Here is a 24,705-nt window from a genome sequence, read left to right on the forward strand (position 1 = left end):
GCTTTATAAAGAGTGTGGGTCTTAAGCAGTCAAGAGAATTTGCAAAGGTTTGAATAGGAAGTGCCTACCCAAAGGAGTACAGACAAAGCTATTTTTAAAAACATTCAGACACTGTGATACTTATTCTATGCTGGGTACCCAACAGCACACAAAACACCATTTCACCTAGCTATACTAACCAAAACTGTAAGACTTTACCAATGCAATGCGAAGTGCTGCAATAATATTTCAGTTCTTCATTACCTCAGTATAGCAGGAAAGAAGGGAAAGGGAAATGCAAACACAATACTCATGTTTAATCCAAATACAATGGGGACAAGAATGAAAACAAGTCCTACAGGAGAGACAGAAGTACAGAAGACATAGAAAGCAGTGAAAGGAGTAGAGACAGTAAACAGAACAGTGGCAGAAAACTTCAAATAGAAGATAAAAAGCCAAAAAAAAAACCCTGACCTGCATTGAAAAGGCAAACAGCATTCACTGGAAGACTCTCTAAGAGAAGAGCAAGGTACTTGACGTGAGAAGTGCTGCAGAGACATCCCAGTGCACCAGTGAGGCAACACCAGCACACAGGATTTTAAGACCATTTCAGCCACAGCTTTGCAGCTGGACAGCAATGGAGCCCGGTGAAAAGCAGGAAGGAAGCAAAACAATGGCTATAACCCTAGAAAGTTATTTATAGTAGAGTGACGAAAAGCATAACTTTTTTATTTTATGGTCAGTTTTACATGGTGGAAAAGTTTTTAAGGTTTACTCCAAACAATTTGGAGCAATGTACAATAGCTCTAAATTGTGAGAGAATGTCATAATTATTTTTGCTTTGATTAAAGGTTCCTAAAGGTTTTTCTTCTCTATTGTCTACAAGGAAATTTAGGTAGATCGACATCAGTTGAATTACGTTTTTCCTGACCAAACACTGTTCATTTAGAGAGTTCCCTGTAAATAGCCTACAAAATAGCACGGATTAAAATTAGAATAAACACAGCTTATCTGCAAAACAGATGACTTTTCTCTCATCTAGGCAAATGCAAGACAGAAGGTGTCTCTGGCCTTTCATTGACACTTGTCAGTTCTCTGAAATTTCATGTACAAGTTTCATTCAACAAAATTTTGCAAATAACCACATTCAGTAAGGTGGCTGGACAGACTGTCACAGACATTGCTTTGCAGATATAAGTACCTTAAAAATACTAATGCAAAATATTTAAAGAACATTAGATCAATAATGAAGATTGTTTTTTAACTTCTGGGATTTTAAGTACTGGCATCAATATCTGAAGTGCATTTCATCTAGCTTCAAATAATAAATTAAGAGCATTATTGCTGTGATGATCAAGCACAAGTGATGATTTTCCTCACCACAAAATACACATTTTACAAGGCAATTTGAACTACACTATTAATGGTTTTACGGCAGACACTGATAACCTCAATGCTTACAATGCAGTATTTCTCCTAGAAATATGTCACACCACTAAACATGAGATGATTCTTTTTTATTACTGCAGTATTAATCAACTGAAGTATGTACATACCCATATATGCTGCCCAATGTATAGCTCGTCTGTCTTTCTTGTCAAATGCATTAATATTGGCCCCTCTAGACAACAGTAAGCTGACCATCTGAGATAAAGAAACAGAACAGAAATCTTGTATTCATAATGGACGAAACTTTGCTTCAACAGGGAAAACCATGGAAGAAAACAAAAATTTATGCATTTTCAGAGGATTTAAATGTGTTGGGTTTTGAATATTCCATAAGTTTAAAAAAGTTGGCTGTCACAACAAAGTGACTGTAAGGAATACAAAACTTGATGTCAACAAAACCACTTCTCAGTTAAATACTGCAAAGCCATGAAGTCTTTTAAATCTTTAGGTTATTACTAAGGGACTAATGAGTCAAAGCTTATTACATACATTTCCTCCAAATTTCAGTGACAACATACTCCCTACATTCACTATTTACTAAGCAGAAAAATATCCTGGTTTTTCCATTTTAAATTTACCCGTTACTAATTTAACTCTACTTAACAAATTTGCTTCTGTCATAAGAAAAGTGAACAATGTAATACGCTTTCAATTAAATGATGTAACATTTATTTTCCACAACCTTTCTGCACAGAGATGCATACAGAAAGCAAATTCAAATACAAAGTAGGGGTTGAAGATTTTTGAGGGAATGGGGGAGAAATGGTTTTAAACTCAAACATGAAACATCAGAAATGTGAGGGACAGAATGATGAGTGGAAGAAAAGAAAATTAACTTTTACCTCAACGTGTCCACTGAAGGCTGCATGATGCAATGCAGTTCTGCCTGCTCGATCAGACACATTTACATTGCTTAGGAGAGGCACCAAAGCTTCAGCACACTTCACAGCTTTGTTTGCAGCTGCTATGTGTAGGGGTGTCTGCCAGTTTTTATCACGAGCATTGACATCTGCTGAATGCTTTAACAACACCTGAACAGCATCCTGGAAGCATTTACAAAAAAAACCGAGCCACTTAGTAAAGATTGGAAATGACAGCCTTGGATTTAAGGACAGTACAGTGGAAAACGACTCTTTACAATTTGTTCATTTGCAAACATAGTCTTTGAGACACTTTGGGATTTGTACTTTACCATAAATCCAAACTTGGGGATGTTCTCAAGGATGTGAATAATTTAACCAAATCAAACATTTCCAGGTCTTTTATCCAGTTTCTAAAGGCATATGAAAAATTGTTTTGTCATCACAACTGATTTCCAAAGTTTAATAAACTATCCTAGGATTTCTCCCATTAGTGGAATCCTTAGCCAAGGATTAATAATGTACTATGAACTTATATTTCCATCAGTCTTCCAAGCAAAATTTTTCAACTGTCCAAGTCTACAAATGGCAAACCTGAGATTATTAAATGTACATTTAGAGAACCACAAATAAAGCAGTGCACGGTCACAAAAAGTTTCAACATACCCTGTTGCAAAACTCCTGAAAACTATTGCACTGAATTCCATCTCTCAAAATCATTATTCATTTCCTTTTAGGAAATTAGAAAGTTAGAAGTACAAGCTGTGAAAATTTGACAAGTAAGACTGTAATTCTTACAACAAGATAAACAAATCCCATTAAAATATGCGCACACAATTGGAATGCATAAAAAAATAAACGTGTTGGCAGTATCAACACGATGATGAATATCACATTTTGCATCGGCTGTGTGACCTTCCCACGATTCACTAATTGCTTTTGGTGACTGCCAACTCAGTCACTGAGCACACAAATAATTGATTACCACTTTGAACTTAAAACATGTTTTTACTAGAGATTCTGAATTACACTGTGGTACAATAGCAAGGTCTGTGGGCAGAATGCTAAGTCACTATTGATCCTATTTATATTACAATAATCATATTTAAAATGTTGAAATTTCTCATACTGTCAATAAAAAAGAACATACGAACACAAAAGTGAAAATACTGCATCACAGGCTTGTAATTTTATGATAAAATTGAATAGGTCTTCTCTGAGAAACTGAAGCAGATTTAGTATTTTAAAACACTAATTATATTTTAAATCTTGTCTTTTTTAATCCAATTATTAAGAAATACCATGTCAGAACAAGGAAATTTCAGATCAGCTACTACCCCTTTTGCAGAAGCACCACGATATTAGTAAAAATGTAATGAAGTTCATTTTTATGTGCATTTGCATGAATAAATTTCATGACTGAATCTACTTGGGGTTTTTTTTTGATTTGCAATATACAGCAGGCACACACAAATAAAAATGTGACTGTCTTGACATGAAGCTGCCTGAACTTGTGCAGCTGACACCTAAATCTGTAACTCCAGCTATTTTTTAAGTTTCATTGTCCTTGTTAAATTGAAGCTGTCCTTACTTCAAGAGTCCAGACGTTTTACTGAAATCATTATCCAGTTTTCTCATTACAGCTTTTTCTCCAGTGCCTCAGACCCATACAGGTCTGTCAGCTAGAAAACAGTGCCTACACGTATCAACCCTGTATATGGGCTCCCATGACTCACTGTGTTTATAAATAGAGAATTCTGATGAACGTCTATCAAGCATCTGACTGGTGGTTTACTTGTCTTGTTTGCCTTTGATTAATATTTTGTTCAAAATCTTCCATATGTTAAAAAAACCCCTATGACCATGGTTGCATTTCTTGAAGTTATCATTTAAACCCAGTTTGTTTGCACCACTCCTCTGCCTCTGCAAGCATTACTGATGTGGAGAGCTTTTATTGTTCCTTGGCTCTGAAAGAATGCAGCATTTGGTGCTTTGGTCAGCTCCCAAAGGAACAGCCTAAAAATATCTCAAGAACAAACAGCACTTGGGAATAAGGCGCCCTTGAAGATTCATTTTCAAATACTGTTTTTTTGAATAACATAATCTCTACATAACTTTGCTATTAATGCTAGTGACAAAATACTGCAATTTACCCAGGGAATTCAAAAGCAAAAGCTGAAGGAAGGCTTGTTTAGATAGCTCATGGATCAAACACTTTAAGTTCAGTGCTTGTCAAAACTAAAATATTAAATTCTATCTTCCTAAACAAAAAATTACCAATAAAAAAAATCTTTATTTGAAATGTACTGAAGTGAGCATCAATTTGATTCAGGATCTCAAAGGAGATAGTTTTGCATAAACTCTTCCACATAACAAGCTCAGCATTTCTCTGTTTGTTTTGATCTTCTACAGGCATTTAAATTTTTTATTAGGACAACCACCACAGAGAAACAATAACCAAGTAATTTCTTGCATTATGACATTCTCACAAGTGTATAACTGGTAGACTTCAAGAAACAGTCTATATTCCACTTAAAAATTTTAAAGTAACATTCAATACTATTAATTAATCACTTTTTAAAAACAAAAGACACTGGCAGGTCTTCAATAGAACCATTTATTTATTCAATGCCTGAACACACAAGCATGTAAAAAAATATGAAGTAATGCAAACACCATGCTGCAAAGGTTGTTCTAAATCTTAATTCATCTGTAGCTCCCTCATACTGAACCATTCTGGTTACCTTAGGAGATGTAAACTGGACTTGAGAACACTGCACGCAGAGTCCTCTGCATAATGTAATAAAAATGTATATTCTTCCCTCTGCTAGGGAAGTCACAGAGAGCAAAGCTGGGAACTCAAAGTTTATAATTTTCCTCCTTTCTTACTGCTTAAGCAATATATATATACATATATACATACCCTCAAAAGGCCAAAACAACATTGCAAAAATGTTCTGCAATTCCAAACACTTGCAGTAGTTTCACTTTTTATAAAATGAACAACGGACAGAAGGTAATTTGCAATGTCTTATTTTAACACAAAGTAGTCAAAAAGAGCAACATACCTCACTACAAGATGCTACAGCTCTATGTAAAGGAGTCAACCATTTGCTGTCTTTGGCATTAACTCTAGCTCCTGTAACAAAAATTAGAAACAACAGAAATTTAAGATATTTACAGAATAACTGAAATATTTTCAAGAACAGAGACAGAACTATTTACTTGTTCTAGTAAAATGAATTTACTTCTTTTAGGCATTTTTTTTGCATTTTTCATGCAAAACATAAAAAGTAATCTTTCTCCAGCTGAAGTCAACCCTTTGAGGAAATTCTTCTAACACTGCACCAATCATACTCTTTCACATCAAAATATACTCATACTTTTACACTAGGCCATCCTCTATAATCTTTTGCCCTTACAAAGCCACATAAAAGGCTGCTGTCTAAGATGAACTCCTTGCCTTCACACAGCAACAAAAATCTCATAGTTTCCCATTATAATTGAAATTCTCCATGAAAATATAGAAAGAGGCTGCATTTGCTCCCCACACCTACAGTTTCCTTGTGGTTGCCATGTCTGATGGACAGGTATATATAATGAATATGATTCTTCTACTGGGACTTACTCTGGGAATAAATCTTCTCTATGCCAGCAGGTCACCTAGCCTACCCCAGGACCTCCTGGTCCTCCCTTCATGAAAGAGACCAACAGCCACACCTCCCTACTTCTGAAAGCACACTCAAAGAACATCCCTGTCCCCAGGAAATAAAGCTGCACAAACATCTCTAAGGGATGCAAGCCTGGGTTTGGATTTTAATTTTTTTCTTACTTATAAAAGAAAATAAGGGTTTGGGAACTTTCCCCTGAAGGAATCAGCTGAACTACATCTTAACTTCCAGTGAGCTCCAACAAACAAGAAAACCTAAGGATTAAAGTTAATAATTTAATTTCTTACTGATACACACACATATAGAACTTTGTAGGATATTCATGCCCTGATTGTAAACTTAGCTATCTTTAATTCAAAATTTCTGATATTCTACAGGGATAGCTTAGACACAATCTTACATTTTTGAAAAAAAAAAGGAGTTCAGAAATACTGCTGGAAAGAATCACACAGTAACATTAATACAACATGACCAGAGCTGGTTAACATCTCAAGCTAAATATAATATTGGTATGCCAGAACCAACTGCAGTTTTTTCTAAACAGAATAACAGGAAAGGATGGAAGGCCAGTAAGACACAAGATGCCAAAAAGGTTGCTGGTCAAGTCAGGATATTCAGTTGAGAGACAGGGTATTTTGATCCAAGATCTGCACCAGCAAAGAAGTCTCTCCCAGCCCACCTGATCAAGAAACACAGCAGTGTGGACAAAATCATGGTTGTATATACTAAGCAACTCAAATATCTGAAGTCAATTCTCTTGAGTTTCAAATCAATCCATCCCTTTCAGTCGTAAGAACAGAACACTGAAGCTGATGCAGGATCCAAACTTCCAGTTTGATCCTAGGTCTTCCATGCAATGGAGAGACTGAAGTCTAAGTGCTGGCTACAATTTCAGGGATTTCCATCTTTCCTTATCTAAATTTCAGAAGAGGATATCATCCTACTTTCCTAAGTGCAAAAGTTTTTGAAAAATAAGTCTAGTAAAAAGGGAAGAAAGTCCAAGCCCATCTGAAGAAAACCCCCACAGTCTAACAAAAGTTTAGGAGATACCAAAAATATCTGTTTTTGTCACATATCCTAAGGACCCAGTGGTGCACTGCAACACATCATGTGCCACAGCAGACTGTGCTATATCAAATCTTGCAGAGAACTCAAGCAAAGAAAGAGTCTAAGTACTCTCTAAGTCACTAGAAATGCCTGAGGATTTTTGGCAATCCTTCCCCAAAAGACAGTAAGTGATGAATGACATCACAAATATAATGAAGTAATGATTGGTAAGTGAGAATGTAATTGATATATTTCAAAAGTATCTGAAATTCTTGATTATATTCCACGGAATTGTTGGCCACATCTTGTTTTTAGCAGATGAGACAAAAACAAGAGCCAAAATTGTACTCCAAGTTGCACCTGACTTCACATCCAGCCAACAACCAAGGAATAAAGACTTTCGTAGTCTGATTTCTCTCTCTAACTTTAGTATACAAATGTCTTTAAAGCATCCGAAAGAACTTGAGTGAGTTACTAAGTCATTAATTACTATCCAGATTTTCCTGAAGAAAATGCATTTGCAAAACTTGGGGTCAGGTCAGATCCATCCAGGTAATGAAGCCCAAGATAGGAAAAGCCCATCAGAGGAGAAGAAATGCACATTTCCACTCCAAAAAAGCAGCAGTTACCTAAGCTCTAGCCCTAAGTGAAAACGTGTTTAGAGTCCAAGTAGTGCTTATGTCTTCAGATTTTGATGACTTTTTTGGTAATTCTAACACACAGGTTAAAAACTACACCAGCAGAGAGAAGAAATAAATACAAAAAGATACTGTATGAAAGGTTTTCACAATTATAAGTTAATCACACTTGCTAAGACTAAAAGAAAAGAATATGTGAAAGTAAGAAAGACAATCGGAATTAGCCAGAGAAATATCTAAGGAAATTTGCAGTGATATCTAAAAGTAACATGATCCTCTTAAAAGAACAAAAATCAACATAGCAAATGCCTACCCCTCCCCTTCCATAAGAAGTCTTCCACCCAAAGACACAAGGATGCCTAGGTCTAGCACATAAAAACCATGTAAAACACAGATACTGAAATAAGGTAATTTTTCAAATACACAAAAAATTGTAGATTCTCTGACACAGGAAAAGCCAAAGTTGACTTTTGATAACATATTTGAATCTCTGATGGACTTAAGAAAGAACCACCAAGCTTGTTTTTTCCTTCCACAACAAAACTCTTAAAGAAGTTGCAAAATTGTCATATAGAAAGCAAGTTTTTAAGCAATAATCAGAATAAATGTACTACCAAAAAACACATATACATTATTAATATGGAGATTGGGAGATCTACAGCTTTAGATACATTAAAAAAAATAATGTTTTAACTTAATAGATACTTTGCCCTTAAATTTCTCGAAGAAGCCATGCTGCCGAGAATCACTTAAATTTCATAAAGGAGCTTCTCCAAACAGCTTTGTGTCTGAGGACATAATCCTCAGCCAGGCTGTTCTTCACTGCCTAGCACATGATTTGGGGAAAATGTCACTGTTCCTCCCTGACCCTACATGGGCTCCCTCAAACCTCTCACAGTCTTACCAAGCAAACCTGAGGGAGTTTACAGCCTTGACCATCTGAGGTAAAGCTCTACTACAGGCCACTGCAAATAAATGTTACAAAAATGTATTACACCTCTACTGAGTAACTTTTGCTTTAAGATATTGCTTCACAGTTGGCTTAAAGAGAGTCTGAACACATGTATGTATATAACCAACTGCACAGCACTGCCAATGCAATATTATCCCTGTGAAGCTCAACCTGCTGACATGTTAACCAGGGCATTTCTCACATTTCAAATGCCAGCTATGAGCAGTTTGCTCTTTCAAAGCACTGAACAGTGTATCTTAATTCCCTGTGGGCAAAACCAAAAAAAAAACAAAACAAGAAACAGCTCTAACGAACAGCTGTTCTCCCCCCTCCTTGCCTCTGTCCCTTGGATCTTCCAGACGTCAAGGGTCTTAACATGTTTATTAAAGCTTCTCATTTGTTCACTGTAAAATTTCTAATATTTCAATTCTTTTAATGCTGTAGAGCTTGCAGGAAAAGGATTAGGGAGCTTGTCAGAGAGAGCAATCACAATGCTGGAACACAAATACTCAACTTGAACTTAAGAACCAATTATGTAAATGACCCCCCCCCCCCCAAAAAAAACCCAGCACCTTCCAAATGAAGCAAATTATTCTTCCATGTTGGTGCACTAAGACAAAACATTACACAAGATCATCCCTTTCATCACTTATTTTGCTAGCACAGGCCAGTAGGTTTACATATGTACGCAAATACAAAAGCAGGAATTTTGCTCTGCAAAAGGTGGGGTAAGGAAAGGGAATGAGAGAGAAGTATTACATAATTTTCTTCCCTTGTCCCTGAATCTTACATTTCATCTTGCCAAGTTGTACTCACAAGACTAACAATTAGAAAGACATGTTTTATTTAATAAATAAAGTACAGAAGCTACTGAAAAGCTCTATACAGTGCTTACTTCTAGCAAATTCATGTTTCAAGAGACACATTTTCTAATTGAATACATGCACTGATTTACAGAATGATCCTGGAGGGTTTCACTCTACCAGTCCACGTGTGGGAAGTGCACATTTAAATGTGCTGTTAGCCACCAATTCCTGGACATAGGTTTCTGCATACTTCTTGGTGTCCATATTCTTACACTCCAGTAAGAGGTAGCATCTCAACCATCTCTTAGAAAGACAGACAAGGAACAACTGGACAGGGAATGCTGCAAGGAACAACCACACATCTCTTCCTTCATCCATAAACTGCCACACAATCCTTACACTGCCCTGTCTCACACCACCTCTGTGTTCCTCTCAGAAAAGCTCTTGCTGTGACACTCCTCCACAGCTCCTCTGCACCAGAACTCTTCCTATTTGGAAATGTCCTCAGAAGACTAATGAATGCAGTGGCTGAATTACTTATGCGTCACTAGTTGGAAATAGATTAAGAAATACAACAGAACTGACAAGACATTTTCATCTTTGCTCACAGTACTCAATTGCCTTCCACTGTTCTGTTTGTAGTCTGTATTTTTAGACTCTCGAGGATGGTATTTTCCTTTGTTATTGTACAAGATGTGCTCGTGACTGAGCAATATCATAACATAAGCAAAGAAAGCAAAAGTGTTTTCATTCAATTATGCAATACAGATACTCAATGTTCAGTATTTGAAGCTCTGAAATGTCTATTTAGGAGTAAAAGATGTAAGTAAGACCTTTTAAGAAAGTAACTAACTTTGTCTTAAAAACTAGCATACTGAAATAATTGTAGATCTCTTTGGAGAAATTAGGAAGATTTCGGGTATAAATCACCGAGAGTAACCACTAGTCTTACAGTAATTAGATTCTACTTAATTATTTTCCTAACAGCTTGTAATAGGTTCAGAAGTCCTTCCTTTTGAATGATCCACTTTTTTTTATCTAGAGACAATGACCTTGGAAGCACTTAAACTGGCAAGTAGAAATTCTCAGACTACACTGCGGAATAAACAGAGAGAGATAAAAACTTTTCCTTAGATAGAAAAATATGTGGACAGTCAGGAGCAGATACAGAAGTTTTTAAAGTATAACAAGATTTGAGATATGAATTGAAATAATCAATAATAGAAATTGAGTGTAATTTCCTAATGAAAACTTAGGTATTTTGAAAATCATTGCTTCAAAAATAACGAAGAAGACCTTATGGAAAGAAAGTTTCTCGCTATTTAAAAGCTAAACGCATAGCAGAAGATCTACAGAATAGTGAAAAAAATCCAAGAGGAACAGGTCTGGAATCTTTTGTCCAGACAGAAAGAGACTTCAAGAACAGTTTTTATTTCTGTTCCTAAAGAAACAAATGAAAAAACACACTCCCAAACCCCAAAACAACCCCACAAAACAAATACACATGGAGACACACTCCCAGAAAAGGGAGGAAACCCACAATCAAGTTGAAGCCATCATTCCAGGACTTCACTGATTTGTCAATATAAGCCAAGCTCCTTTCAGACTCAGTTTCTGCCATACCTCAGCCACTACCCCCTTGAGCTTCAGTGAGCAACACAAGGTTCTCTGACTCAAAGCTACTGAACAGTTCTTTCTATTCCTGAGTCAGCTTAACTTTTTCTCTCAAAGAACATCAAACTACTTTCTTCATAGCAACTGACTTTTACTGCTGCCGGGGGGAAGTTAGGGCAGCTTGGAAAAGAAAAATATCAGCCAACATCGCTGTCAAAAGAAGAGGAAGTGGCTGAAGGATACAGTCAGTGTCAAAGAGGCCCCTGTGAAAAACCCTCAGTGTGTGGGTACATCTGCAACCTGAACAAAGGGAGCTTCATTCAGCTGGGACTGAGGCAGCATGAGCCCTTCAACAGCTGAGCTGTGTGACTGTCATGGCATGGATTTCTAACACTCACAGAGATTCAGAATTAGATGAAAGAAACACAGGTAGAGTGGTGTAACACTGAAGGGTCTTTACTATCTTCCAAAATCTATTATTACTACAGTGGCAGTTTTCCAGCATCAGCACGGCTCTTACATTTTCCAGCTGACCCAGAGGAAACAAAAACTCGTGGGCTGCCAAACCTTAATGAGATTGAGTTTGAGCACACTCATGTAACACAGAGCTTCATGCAGAGAAAATGTTGGGTCAAGCAAACAGCAATGTGTTGTGTTAGTGTTTAAGTATCAATGCAATATAGTAACTAAATCTATTCAGAAGAAAATAACAGACAATTCAAATGTTGATTTTTGTGAATTACATTGATTTCAGTGAAAGCAATAATCATCTCCACAGTATTTTTAGAAAATAAATGGAAAACGTTAGTTATCAAAAGAATACATTCAGTGATCACACAAATCTGTTCTGCTTTTCACATGACACTTCCTGGCACAGTAGACTCTGATGGTATCAAAAACCACAGGACAGCTGGAAAGAATGATTTTTTTTTTTATAAAGCAAGAAGCCTCTCCAGAACAGCTCAAACCCAGAACTTAAAGAAGGGCTTGTTTTTTTTTTTTAATCAGGACTTCTTGGAAAGAACAAAAAGCTGGACATTCAGTTAATTAAGACTTAACTATTATACTTTTCTACTTTTCAATAGTTTGCCATCACTTACACTCTTAAAAGTCAGTGCAACTATGAAAAGCAGACAGACGTATTTGTGCATCAGGATGCAGAGCTGCACAAAGGTCATAAAAATACAACTGTGATGAGTGTTACTACTCTTCCCAGAGTAATACAAAAAGGAAAATGCTTATAAAATGATGATTCTCAAGTGACTAAAATATAAACTTCTGTTCTATCTTTCTGGATGCTATAAATAATCTTCATGCCTCCTCCTGGTCACCTCCCTACACACCAAATCTAGGACTGCTAATTGCTTATCAAGCTACAACCCAAAAGTGAGAGATTGTTTGAAAATTTAGACTTCCATAGACCACAGTGGTATGAAAAATCTGTTGGTAAGACATTCATATGCTCAGGGGACAAGTTTATTAGTGTTCAGTATCTCAAAATAAAAACCAAAAGGCAATTTAATGTCCAGGACCAAAATAGGAGTCAGAAAGCACTTTTCTTTGATGTTTGAAGCCTGTATCCAAACCATCACCTTCAGATTCCTATCCAGGTGAAAGACAATAGGAACGCACACAGAGCACTCTTTAGATTTAGTCGAAAAATATCGCAAGAATTCAACAACTAAGTAAGGATGCTCTTGAGACTGCAAACTTACTCAAAAAAAGTCTGCAAAAAGGCTGAATCAGTTATATATTCAGGATGTGCAACATGGGTTACTTAGGTATGTAACAAAGCAATATAAAGCCATTGTGACTGCAATATGTGATCCACAATGCATATTTGAAAGCAATGTGGATCCCCTGGAGCTGGATGAAAAAGACATTCCAATCAAATTTAAAAAAATAAAACATGTGTAAGTAATCTATAATAACACTTTAAGAACAGAGAATAATGAGGAAAAAATCAAGTAAGAGCCACTGAATAGTGGAAAGATTAATACTGGCCTCAGAAATTTTGAAGTCCAATTTGAAGAAAAGAATAAAAACATCAAAGCAAACAGTCTGTAGAACAGTTTGCACAGCAAGAAAACTGTAGAGTGGTTCCTAGTAACATTCCAGCAAAGCTATGTTAGAGGACATTACAAGTTGCAAAGACAAGCTTTCACAAGGTGAGAAATGTTAGGATGAAAGTAGCCTACACTTAATCCAATCTCTTTTGCAGGTATGCTACAATAGGTCAGTTAAACCTATCATATGCATACCCAATTTTTACATGCAAATTTACTGCACAGAAGAGTTTGTTGCACAGAAATGCCATTTATTAAACAAACCACTTTCCTCAGTTTTAAAAAAGAGGTCTTGCAACACAACAAACAGTTTTCAAGCCTTGCTGGGGTAACAGATGTTCTTTATTTGCTCCCTAATGCTCATCTATTATGACAAAATGTAATATTATACACCTGTCTCAAAGGAGAGATTTGATTTCTAGCTGAAACATAACAGATGAATTTTCCTTATCTTTATGAAATGGAGAGGATAAATACACTTAACCTCTGTTCCCCACCTTTCAAGTAAGAGAAACTACTCTTTCAAGTAAAGAGAACTAAAAGACAAATCATAGCTTGTGTTTTTTTTAGACACCTAGACCTGATTTCTCTGAGAAGCAGCTGGCTCAGCACTTCTGATACAGCTGAGTGCTCATACTTCACCAGCTGCAAAGATCTCAAATCCAGCATTCAGAAATGAGGAATTGGTGAATACTTTTTAAAGATTTAAAAGGCTCACCTAAAACTACTGCTTGCAAGCAGGTAATATATAGATTTGCGCCCAAGTGCAGCACAGCCTTGCAAACTGAACAGCCTGAACACTCAGACATCACCTTCAACCCTGTAATTGATGCCCCTCCTCTTCATTCACTTACAAACGTGTCAACAACTCACACCTACCGTGCAGCCCTCTCTGCATCACCCCAGTTCACTCCCAGTGCAGCCTCCCTCTGGGGCTTTCAGGAGGCTGTACATCTCCTGCAAGGCACTACATGGTACTGCACCCCACAGCACAGCCCATGAGCACAGCAAGGTTGGACTGACACCACCTCAGCTTTCAAAGCTTTTGATTTGCAACATCTAATGAATTTTTTTGTTGTAAGCAAATTTTGATTTTCATTAAATAAATGTTATCTGGGATATATCAATGCCTCACATCCTCCCTGAACAATCTGCAGACACTGCAGCACCCACAACCTCTGCTCCAAGCAACTGCTCAACTTTGGACTATTTGTACAGTCCTGATTCTTACCTCACTTCTTTGTTCTCCATTTTTCCTTAAGTTTAACCTCAGGCTATTTGCCCAAATGGCAGGACTAATATTTCTTTTCCTACCGCTTCCCCCCAGTCAGGATCTTGTTTCATTCCCATCTGAACTAGAATTCCCCTCTTTCCATAGGCCCTTTGCCCAAGAAAGGGGTATTTTATTCTATCATGGTTCTGGTAAACAGACTGTGTTCATCTAAACCAGACAGAAGATTTCCTCTCAGAAGTAGCTGACTACAACTTTGCAAAGTTTATGACATTGTTAGTTGATGAAAGGGGTCACTATATATTTTCCAGAGTCACCAGAACTTGCCCTTCTTCTTGACAGGGAAAAACAGCACTTTTTTAGATTTTCAAACCTTGTACTTTTTCAAAAGTGAACTTTTCTGGACAAAGTGTGACTAATATAATATGTCCATACAAGAGATATATTAATTAATATGACACCACATATATTTATGATATGTATATATACTTATATAGAGAGAGTACAAGTAATATACATAATGAAAATGTTACATCATACTAAAATTATAACAAATTAAATTATGCCTAGCAAATTCAGTTGAAGGTCTGAAAGTGACTCCTATACTCCTAAAAGTGGCAATTCCTTAAAGCAGAATTTGTTGTAAGGGGTTGATGGGAGGTGGGGGTGGTGGAAGTAGCCAACTTTGCACAGGTAACCTGTGCAATTAAGCAGACTGAAGATTAAAGTAGTTCTGGGGGGCTGCTACAAGTTTTCAACTTCCGATGTAAGCTTGAAGCTCTGTGTTACGAATTCAGCCTCAAGCTACTTGATGGGTAGGTCTCTCCAAGATCAAAGACAGTAAATTCAGTCCTTCAGTCATGATGTTCTTTAGGTTTTTGGTTTAGGTTCTTAGTTTTCTACCTTTTTTTAAAAAAACAACAAATCGACCCAAAGTACACTGTTTTACAGAACTTGGATTTTTTCTTAGTACAAATAAATAGGGAAAAAAAAAAGAGATTTTAACATTTTCAGCTGGTTCTAATTATACTCTGTGCATTTAAATCAGGCAGAGATACTTAAAATAATACAGCCAACTCTGGATGGCATCTTTATGTTCAAACGTAATTGCTTTTCTGAAGGGCATTTCAGAATGAAAGCAATGCTGCTAACACCTGCATTACACACTTACACACTGTTACTTCTTTAAACTACTGTTGAACTATTGAAAGCTGATCAAGCTACAAACAAAAATAGCTATAACTGAGAAAGCTTTCGACAAGAAAATATTTTAGAACGGAACTACAGAACTACACAGTATTGTAACACTAATAAGTCTGGAAACTAAAATTTCAGTACAAGCATCTTTAGTTTCTAGTACATTAAATATCTCAATAAAAGCTACATAGACTAAGATATACATAAATACTTCTTTGGATGTACATAGAGTTATTTGTTTTCCATTAACAGGAACAGAACATACCAGATAAAATAAGTAGTTCAATAATTTCTGCATCTCCCAGATAGGCAGCAGCATGTAAAGGGGTCCTTTTCTCATTATCCTGTGGTAAGAGGGGGGAAAAAAGGTTTTATTTCAAATAAAAAGTATGGTTTAGCACTTTGTATGTTATGAAAAAACACTGCATAAAAGTTCATTTTTCAAATATTATACATTATATATTTAAAAAACCCATAATTACTCTGAAGATATCAGTCACATTTACTAAGACAAGCATGCTTCTCCATAAGGAGCTCTTACCACCTACATAGTCAACCACTGTTTTCCTGACACACACAGGATGCTCATCACATCTTTAGATTAAACCACCAGTTAAAAATCACCATTCACTTGTCTCCAGAGACAATAACTCAAGTCTGTCCTACACAGTTAAAAACAGTGTGCTATTGTCATATGCAACAATTAGTGAGAAACATTTTCTTTCTGAAGTTTAAAGCAATTTCAGAAGTTATTATTTTAATAGAAAATAAAAAAGAAGCTGGTGCATGTAAGGGCAAAAATAGTGGAATCCAATTTCAACTGTTTAGTTTACTGTAAATAAGCACAGGGAAGACAGAGGTAAAATTTATTTTGCAAAAACCCACTCTGCAAGTAATACCCAGTACTTTTAATTAGTTCAAGGTAATCTAAGGTTCTTCTGAAAGTACCCATAGGAGATCTTATTTATTCATGCACAATATATACCAATGAAGATTTTATTTTGAACTGTTAACACAAAATATCTCATAACTATTTCAGGATTGGTGTCAATTTCCCTGCACCAGTTTATAGCTTAATCAGAAAAATAAGATCACATCACAGTGAATGATGAAAATGAACAAGAACCAACCAGTTTGCTCTCTGAAGGAAGGCTGGTGAGAAATCAGAAAAGAGACAGATTATCAGTCAGCATCCTGGTTCTGGCCTAAGCTCTGCTTGAATATCTAGATCCTTTTAGTAGAGTTTCAAATACACTGGGGGTGAGGGACCAAGATTATATTCAGCAAGAAATTTTAAGTGGCAAGACATTTCTATTAATTCAACTGTGATGTCACGACTATCATAAAATTAACACACATTTTTTATTGACATTTTATTGTAAAAAGCATGCTTCTCCCTTGCTAGAATAATCTTATTTAGTGAATCCTGACTTGAGAGCCACGATCACGTAAGAATAAAATTAGAATTCATGGTAGGAAAGATCTTATAGCAAAACTGGAGCTGAGACCTAAGAAGTTCTTCTGAAATATAAAGGACAACTTCAGAATTCAGAGCATTCAAACTACCCCCTCTAAAAAAAATCACCTACTCTCTGCATAATCCCTGCTCAGAAAAAAGTCAAAGCTACACAGTTCACCATATTAGCAATGTTTCCTAAAAAAAATTTCTGAATTACACACAAGAAGTTCCAAATTGAGCAGTGCAAACCTAACACTGATGCACCCTAAGGAATCAATGCTACACTTATCGCTAACACCACATAGTACCTCGCTAATTTCTTGCCAAGATGTCTCAAATGCAGCTTATACATCTAGGATAAAAATAGACAGGCCCCTGCCACTAAGGTCTTGCTATTTTGAAAAAAAAACCAACCAACTTTAAAAAAAAGAGAAAAAAACCAAACACCACTCCCCCCAAAAAACAAAACCAAAGCCAAACAAAACAAAGCAACCCCCCCACCCCCCAAACCAAACAAAAAGGAAAGGGAAAATACTAGAAACACAAAGGAAAAAGAAAAGCAATTCAAGTAATAAACTTACTTCCCCAGCTGAAAGAGAGTAAAGACCAGCCAGCAATGGAAATCTCTTTTCATTCCTCCAGTATGGAGAACAGAGCTCCTATAGGTAGCTAGCATTGAAGCCTTTTTGATAATGCTAAAGAGCCTATAAACTAGAGATTAAGGAACACATAAGAATCACTATGATAGCATACTGCCTGTAATTTCATCATAGAATTACAGAAAATAAGATGGCCCGTGAGCACATTCTTCCGTAGACACAGCATTTACACAGGAACATGAGAAAAACTGCGTTTCCCACTCAAAGGGCGAAACTCATTATTATAAAAATGTTCATCACGCTTGTGTTCTTGGTGACTTTGTCTTGTTTTGGGGTTTTAATGTCTCAGTGACAGAAATCAGACTACTAACCAATGTGACAGAAGGAATCAGAAATCTTCCAATAAAACGGTGGACAGAAGGGAAGTGTTTATCTAGAAATACATTAATCACCAAGCCACAAACACATTTTCCTGAAACATTCATGGTCCAAACTTCTGATGAATTTCAGACATACTTCTCAAAACAATCCAATCTCTGTTAATGAAAACTCATCCTGAAACCACCAAACATAAAAACAGCTCAAAGACAAGCAACATTTCCACTCCATAACTCCTGTTTCCAACCTGCGAGTTTACAGCCATGCAAATATTTCAGTTTTGCTGCTCTTAAGCTGACAAATTGAAAACACTCAAAGCCCAACTCCCAGTTCTGCAGCAGAGAGCACAAACTGGGAGCATACCTAGGCAGGAGGCTGGAGATGTCCCTGCTCTCTGCAGCACCAGGGCAGCACTGCTGGGATACTCAGGGCGTGTCACATTCTGGGTCAGCTCCAGAGATTGGAATTTCAACAATCCCAAGCCCCAGGGTATCTACAGACCACAAATATTCTACATGCTGAGGGTGCTTTGACAGAAGCTCTGGCCTTTCTTTCCCCTCTGGTTTCACAGCTGGCATTTTTTTGATGCTTCCAAACCTGTTTGTTTTCTTTAATTTAACATCTCTGTGCAAAAGTTTTTTGTTTAGCATTTAAAAACCCGGTTTTCAGAACCTGTTAAAAAAAGCAGAAATGCTGCATTCAGCAACCTCTCATGAAGTAGTTTTTACTTCCACTGAATGAAAATTCTCATTTTGCTTCATTTGAAGACTTACATTTAATGAATGAATTTTAATAAACGAAATCTGAATAAAATTAAAGACAATTCTGTATTTTATGTTCTACTAAAGTACTGCTGAACAAATCAACTACTTTTTATTTAAAAAGTAATCATCTGATGAACAAATTTCATCTGCAAATACAAACTGCTGCGTAAAAAGGACTACTTTAAATAATACTGAGAAAGCTTTCAGCCTTAACAAAGAACTTTGGAAGCTGACATCTTGCAGCACTGGTATTGTCATACTAATATAAATACTGGCCCTAATATTCTTCCTTTAATTTCATAAATTTAAATGACACTAAAAGAAAAATTTCAATAGAGAAGGGATTTTGTACATAACAGTCCCTGCTATACAGAATGTAAAATCTAACACTGTTGGTACTATTTAATTCCAAGTACTGCAGCATTGCAGTAGTATCTGACAACACAGAAAACCAAGAGTTGTGGCACCTTCACTTTCCAGTTCAAAAATCTGCAAAGCAAGTTATTACAACTCTAAATCAGCTGTAATGGTAGTAAGGACACAGATCACACTGATCGTATTAAGCAGGTTTTCCATAGTTGAAAGAGATCTTTCAACTTTTTAAAACTTGTTTCCAGTGGAAAAAACAAAGGAATTTATATTCCCAATAAGAAACTCTCAAGTTTAATTCCAGATATTTCTCAGTACTATCATTAAACTAAAAAGCAATAAATGGGCTCAGTTCTTAAGGAATCAGTTTTCAGAATGGTAGTTCTGCATCACAAAAGCCCCAGCATCATATCTGTATGTGTCTTTGGGTTGCATTACATGAAAAACGTATAGCTCTGCCATTCCCAGTACTTCCATTTATCAAGTTTCCCAAGCATTTCATCTACACAGGAGTTTGCATAAGATGGCAACATGAGAAATGCATAGGAGAAGACCTTATGACCCTGCCAAAACTAAATTTGAAATGAAGCAACATGGATAGTGGCACTGTGAGCTTCTTCAGAAAGTCTAACCTAGAACAATGGCAATGTCACCTTTGTTTCTTTTGACCTAGCCCACAAGCTTTAATTGCTTCATTGCTTATTTCATGGATCAAAACTTTGGCAATGGACAAATCTATGCTAATTTAAAGACGCAGGTTTCAAACCTACCTCTTTTTAAAGCATCCCTTGAGTAAGTGTCCTTTGAGATAAAACAATTTATTCCTGGTTTGGTTTCTATCTCAGTAACTGATTGAGAATAACCACATAAAACTACAGTGAGTTTTAAGGAGCTAGATGCCTTAAAGGCAAAGCTCTCATCCCGTGCATATCCAGTAAGATTGCCATAACCAGCCTGTGACTCCCCCCAAGAGTACATTAGAATATAACTTCAATTTGCCCTTCAAACAGTTCAACATCCACTGATCTGGAATCTTTGAATTAAAGCATTTTTTTAAAAATGCAGCTTCTCCCTTCATAAAAAGTCCTCTTTAGCTATCTGCTCTTCAAAACCAAATTTTGCAGTAACACTTTATATACTCTCATTATTTCACGATCATGCTTACAAAATATCATGTAATAGGTGCTTTGTGCTGTATGACTTGTCATCTGTCTGCTTCTAGTGCCATCTGTTCCTGGTAGAAATCAACCCGAAATACACGATCACAAATCTTGAACAGGTTTCAATTCCAGTATACTCTGCAGTAGCTTTAACAAACATTCCTATTAAGTGAAACTGGGCTTAAATATTAGTGTATTTTTCAGTTAGTTTAGAGAGACTTTTCAACAAGGATGATGTGTAACTCCTGAGTTCACTGGAAAATGTCTAAAAAATGATTACAAAGTATTTCCAATTCTTTGATAGTGTCCAGTATCACAGTGGGAAGTCCCAGTGCTGCTCCTGAGAGTCAAGAGAACAACAAATTTCAGTTACAAATTTTGCTACAGTTTTTAAAATAATAATTTCCTCTGGTGGAATAACTGTCTACTCTAACTAAATTTTTTGTACCTATATAAAAAATAAAGAACACATGTAGATATTTGGCCTTTACATTCCAACTTTAAACTTCTTAGAAGTTTACTTTAGGTATTTGATTCCAGAGATGAGGACCAACTCTTTCAAAATATGTTCAATCACAACTGTGCCTTAAAAATACATAGCTAGCATCTGAAAATTAGTGAATTGAAACTAGAAGAAAAAGATTAAGTAATAGTCTTTCAAGACTTGTGTGAAGAAATCAACACTGTATCCCTACTCTACCTTAACTTCAATTCATCTGCTATTTCTTTGGATTTTTTCTTGTACTTTTAAGTCAATTCTCAGAACTTTGCATTGCCAAAAATAAACAAATTTCTAAGTAATTTCATTTGACATACATTTTGGAAGCAGACCTCTATTTTCTCCACAAATTAAGATGTATATCCAATATAGAGAGCAGGCTAATGTTACACAAATGGTCTCCTGCATGCTTAAAATATGAAGACAGCACGACAGTATCCACAAAAACAATACATATTACATGGCTAACCATAAAGTATCCTCTGAAGGCATGAAATAGATACATTTTAGTTGAAATTATTAGATTTGTCATACTGGCTGCATTAATTTCTTGAACTAATTGTCACATTTCTCTTTGTATGAACACTTGCACTGCCTCTGCAAGAAACATTTTTGAAAGCCCGGTATTAAACTTTCACTAGTAAGACTTTATCATTACTCATAAAATTTCAGGACATGTCCTCTTCATGCCATCTATCAAGGAGGGCAGAGCAAATCTAGACCTTCAAACAATCACAGAAAACTAGGGAGGAATCTTTGCCCTCTTGCTCATTAAGACAGCGTGACCACTGACTTGAAAGACCTTATCTTGTAGAAGAAAAGAAGTGGTTTTAGCAACAAGGGTGACATCAGCCATAATCTGCCAAACCCCACTGCTGTTTCTAGTTAAGATCTTCAGTAGCAGCTTAATAGTGCATGTTCTTTACTTATTTCTAGCTGATAATAATGACAATGATAATAATAACAACAATAATAAAAACTGGCACACCATGGAATAAAACACAAATTCATATATTCATGACTACCATTTGTGGCACTGTGAGTTTATGGAGGCCTTAAAAAACCTGGACAGCAGCTGCAGACTACAAAAAAAGATAGGTCAGAAAAGAACTACAAAGTAGCCTGGAAAAATGTCACCAGAGCACCATTTTATGACAAACCAAGAGTTTACCTGAACATAAGTCATTCTAAACACCTGCATTCCTCCAGAGCACAGGCTCACAGTTTTCTAAATTGTCACAAGGAACAATAATTAAAAATAAAATCACATGTTACGACAATTTTGAATAGATCTACACTGACTCACAAAACAACCATGAAGCACCATACTTGTAGAATGTTAGAAGAAATTACTAGAAGCCATATAATTGTAAAGGAGACACTAACTTTCCAATCCAAAATCTGATTTTCCAAACATCAAAATCCCTCAGCAACTGCAAATGGTCAGATCTTGCATATGGGCGTGTTTCAGAAACAAGACAGAAATTTAACTTGAGTCTGGGTGAAGGGAACAAGCAAAAGAGGGAAACCCATGCTGAGTGCCATTAAAAACTACAGCAATGAAAAGATCTAATCTATTCTGATTTCATTACTTATGGTGGTCATAATTGGCTAAGAAGTTTGGCTGTAAAAACTATCAAGATATATTCACATTTCCACCATGAGAAATGAATGAATTAGAGCAACACAGTGAACCTTGGTGTGGAAACCTCCTTCTCCTGGAAAATAAGTTATCTGTCATGGTGAAAACCTAAAACGGGCAGGGGGGAAGTATCACTTATGCCAGGCTGGAGTTTTAGAATCTATAAAAACAATGACCAAGTGACCAAATATAATGCATTTCAATACCAAACTGTCCTTTCATTTTCTCATCATTGGAACATCCCAGGTAATCAAATTTCTTTCCTAACATGAAACCTGGGGAATATTTCAAATTTTACAGTAAAAAGTCAAACATTTGAGTTTTACCTTTATCTAGAGAAGAGAAGAATGACATTATCTGTTTGCACACCATTCCACATTGCACGCACATGAATGAGAATCCACACCAAGAAGGAGGTAAGGAAGAATTCACATTGCATGGCTTTGCTGTATGGACATACTTGGCAGTTCCAAAAGCATCCTCATTTAGCATGATGTCTCTGGGTGTTTTTAAAATGGAATTTTTGTGACTGAATTTAAGCTCAAGTTCACGGAACAGCACTAAAATCCCTGGAAAATAATTTACTTCCCATTCAGCTAATGACTCAAGTAAAATAATAAACCTAAAATGGATAAAATCTCTATCCTTACTGAACCACTGCCTACAGTTCATACACAATATGAAAACCTATAAACAAAAAGCACATTGAAGATTTGTTTTTAGTGTTCAGGCTTTTTAGAAATTACAGTCTGGTGGGAATAACTTAAAATTAAGTTTGCACAGAAAAAAAACATCATTTTATATGCACTGTACACATGTATGCATGCATGTATGTATGTATGATAGTGACATTATATTGGAACATTCAATTACATTCAACCACTTATTAAAAATTCCTTTTTAGAAACAAGTAAGATAGCTCATTTGTATCTTTCTAGTATTTTTTTTAAATAACACCAGGAAATACTTTTTATAAAACTTGTACAAAAAATATCAGATGCCAAATTACTCTTGTGTAAAAGACAATCTAGTCTTTAACTTTAGCATGGAGTAGAACAACTTGACAGGAAGAGGACAGGAGAAAATTTGCTGGTTTCACCTTTACTGAATCCCAAACTTTAATGTCCATAGAAACTCAGCGAAGTGGGAAATATAAGTTGATACTACACTAAAAAAAAAATTAGCAAAAAAGGAACTGGATGCTCAGAACAATTTATCTTGTTAAACAACACCATTCCAGATTTTTCATTAAAAGAGTTAACTTCAGATGTTGTCTCACATCACAACAATTAGGTACCAAACATCATTCAGGTGTAATTGTTTGAAGCCCTGACACACAAAAGAAAGGAAGTCACATTTAGAGCAAGGAACAGCTATGAAGCTTCAAACCCCATCTAAAATTATGATTGCTGGACCTTACAGCCAGCTAATGTCTCATTCTGAACATGAGATTAAAACATTTTCATTTAAGTATGTACAGTAAAAAAAACCCAAACTATTTTGATGTAATTAAAATGTTTATAAAGTTAGATTCAATACTTGAGCATGTCTTGCTCACATATGGGAACAGGAGTGCTTGAGGTGTTCTGTTAGACACTGCATCCTTATTTGTCTCCACTAAAGAGGTGTACAACTAGAAGACTTTTTGACTTGCTGTCAAGTATTCAAAGCAGATTTTGAAACAACTAAACATTTCTGTATTTTCCTACTTCCAAGAAATTCAGCTCAAAACTCATTTATCTTCAATTATTCTGTTTTGAAAGTACTGAGTCAGAGTGTTTTTTGGAAATAGCACATTTTCTCATACCCTTTAACCTTGATGTTACATGCAGGTTTTGTAATATTGCTATCATAATTCTGCTACTCAGGTTTTAGAACTTGTGTATGGAACAAGCACAGCTTGTAAGAAAAGCTAAACCCAGGTTTTTACGTGTTTCTACATTTTTACATGCTATGTAGACACTTTTACACAACACATAAATGCTTCTGGCTTAATTAGAAAGGCCAGAATTTCTTGTGAGCAAACTCACATTTGGATATTGGATAAGGACCTGAATAAGTAAGCAGGTTTTGCAAGCTGCTGCTCCCTTTCACAGAAAAGTTCCAACATCAAGAACTGCTCCCATTTATCACTAATAAAGGTTAGTGAATTATTGCCCAATACATAGAATGAATAAAGAGCTATTCTGCACCCTTTGGTAACAGCAAAGTGCAGTGAGGCATTTTGGACATATTTTCCTTCCTTTAACTCAGAAATATAATAATAATAAAAAAATTAAAAAAATAAAAATTAAAAAAAAGGGCAACTTTTAGGGCCAAGACAAT

The 24,705-nt window shown here is 36.0% G+C and overlaps 1 protein-coding gene across 4 annotated transcripts in view; it reads right to left on the minus strand.

The window, feature by feature from the left end:
• The window catches only part of ANKRD28 (ankyrin repeat domain 28), a 120,615-nt gene that overhangs the window by 35,895 nt on the left and 60,015 nt on the right, over window positions 1–24,705 (minus strand). For all 4 annotated transcript variants that reach the window (XM_058831009.1, XM_058831008.1, XM_058831006.1 and 1 more), the window contains 4 exons: window positions 15,776–15,854; window positions 5,357–5,427; window positions 2,271–2,471; window positions 1,536–1,623 (listed from right to left, as the gene is read on the minus strand). In XM_058831009.1, the coding sequence (XP_058686992.1) occupies window positions 1,536–1,623; window positions 2,271–2,471; window positions 5,357–5,427; window positions 15,776–15,854 (439 nt within the window). The remainder of the gene's footprint in view (window positions 1–1,535; window positions 1,624–2,270; window positions 2,472–5,356; window positions 5,428–15,775; window positions 15,855–24,705) is intronic.

This window comes from Poecile atricapillus, chromosome 2, assembly GCF_030490865.1.
Source record: "Poecile atricapillus isolate bPoeAtr1 chromosome 2, bPoeAtr1.hap1, whole genome shotgun sequence".
NCBI classification, from domain to species: Eukaryota; Metazoa; Chordata; class Aves; order Passeriformes; family Paridae; genus Poecile; species Poecile atricapillus.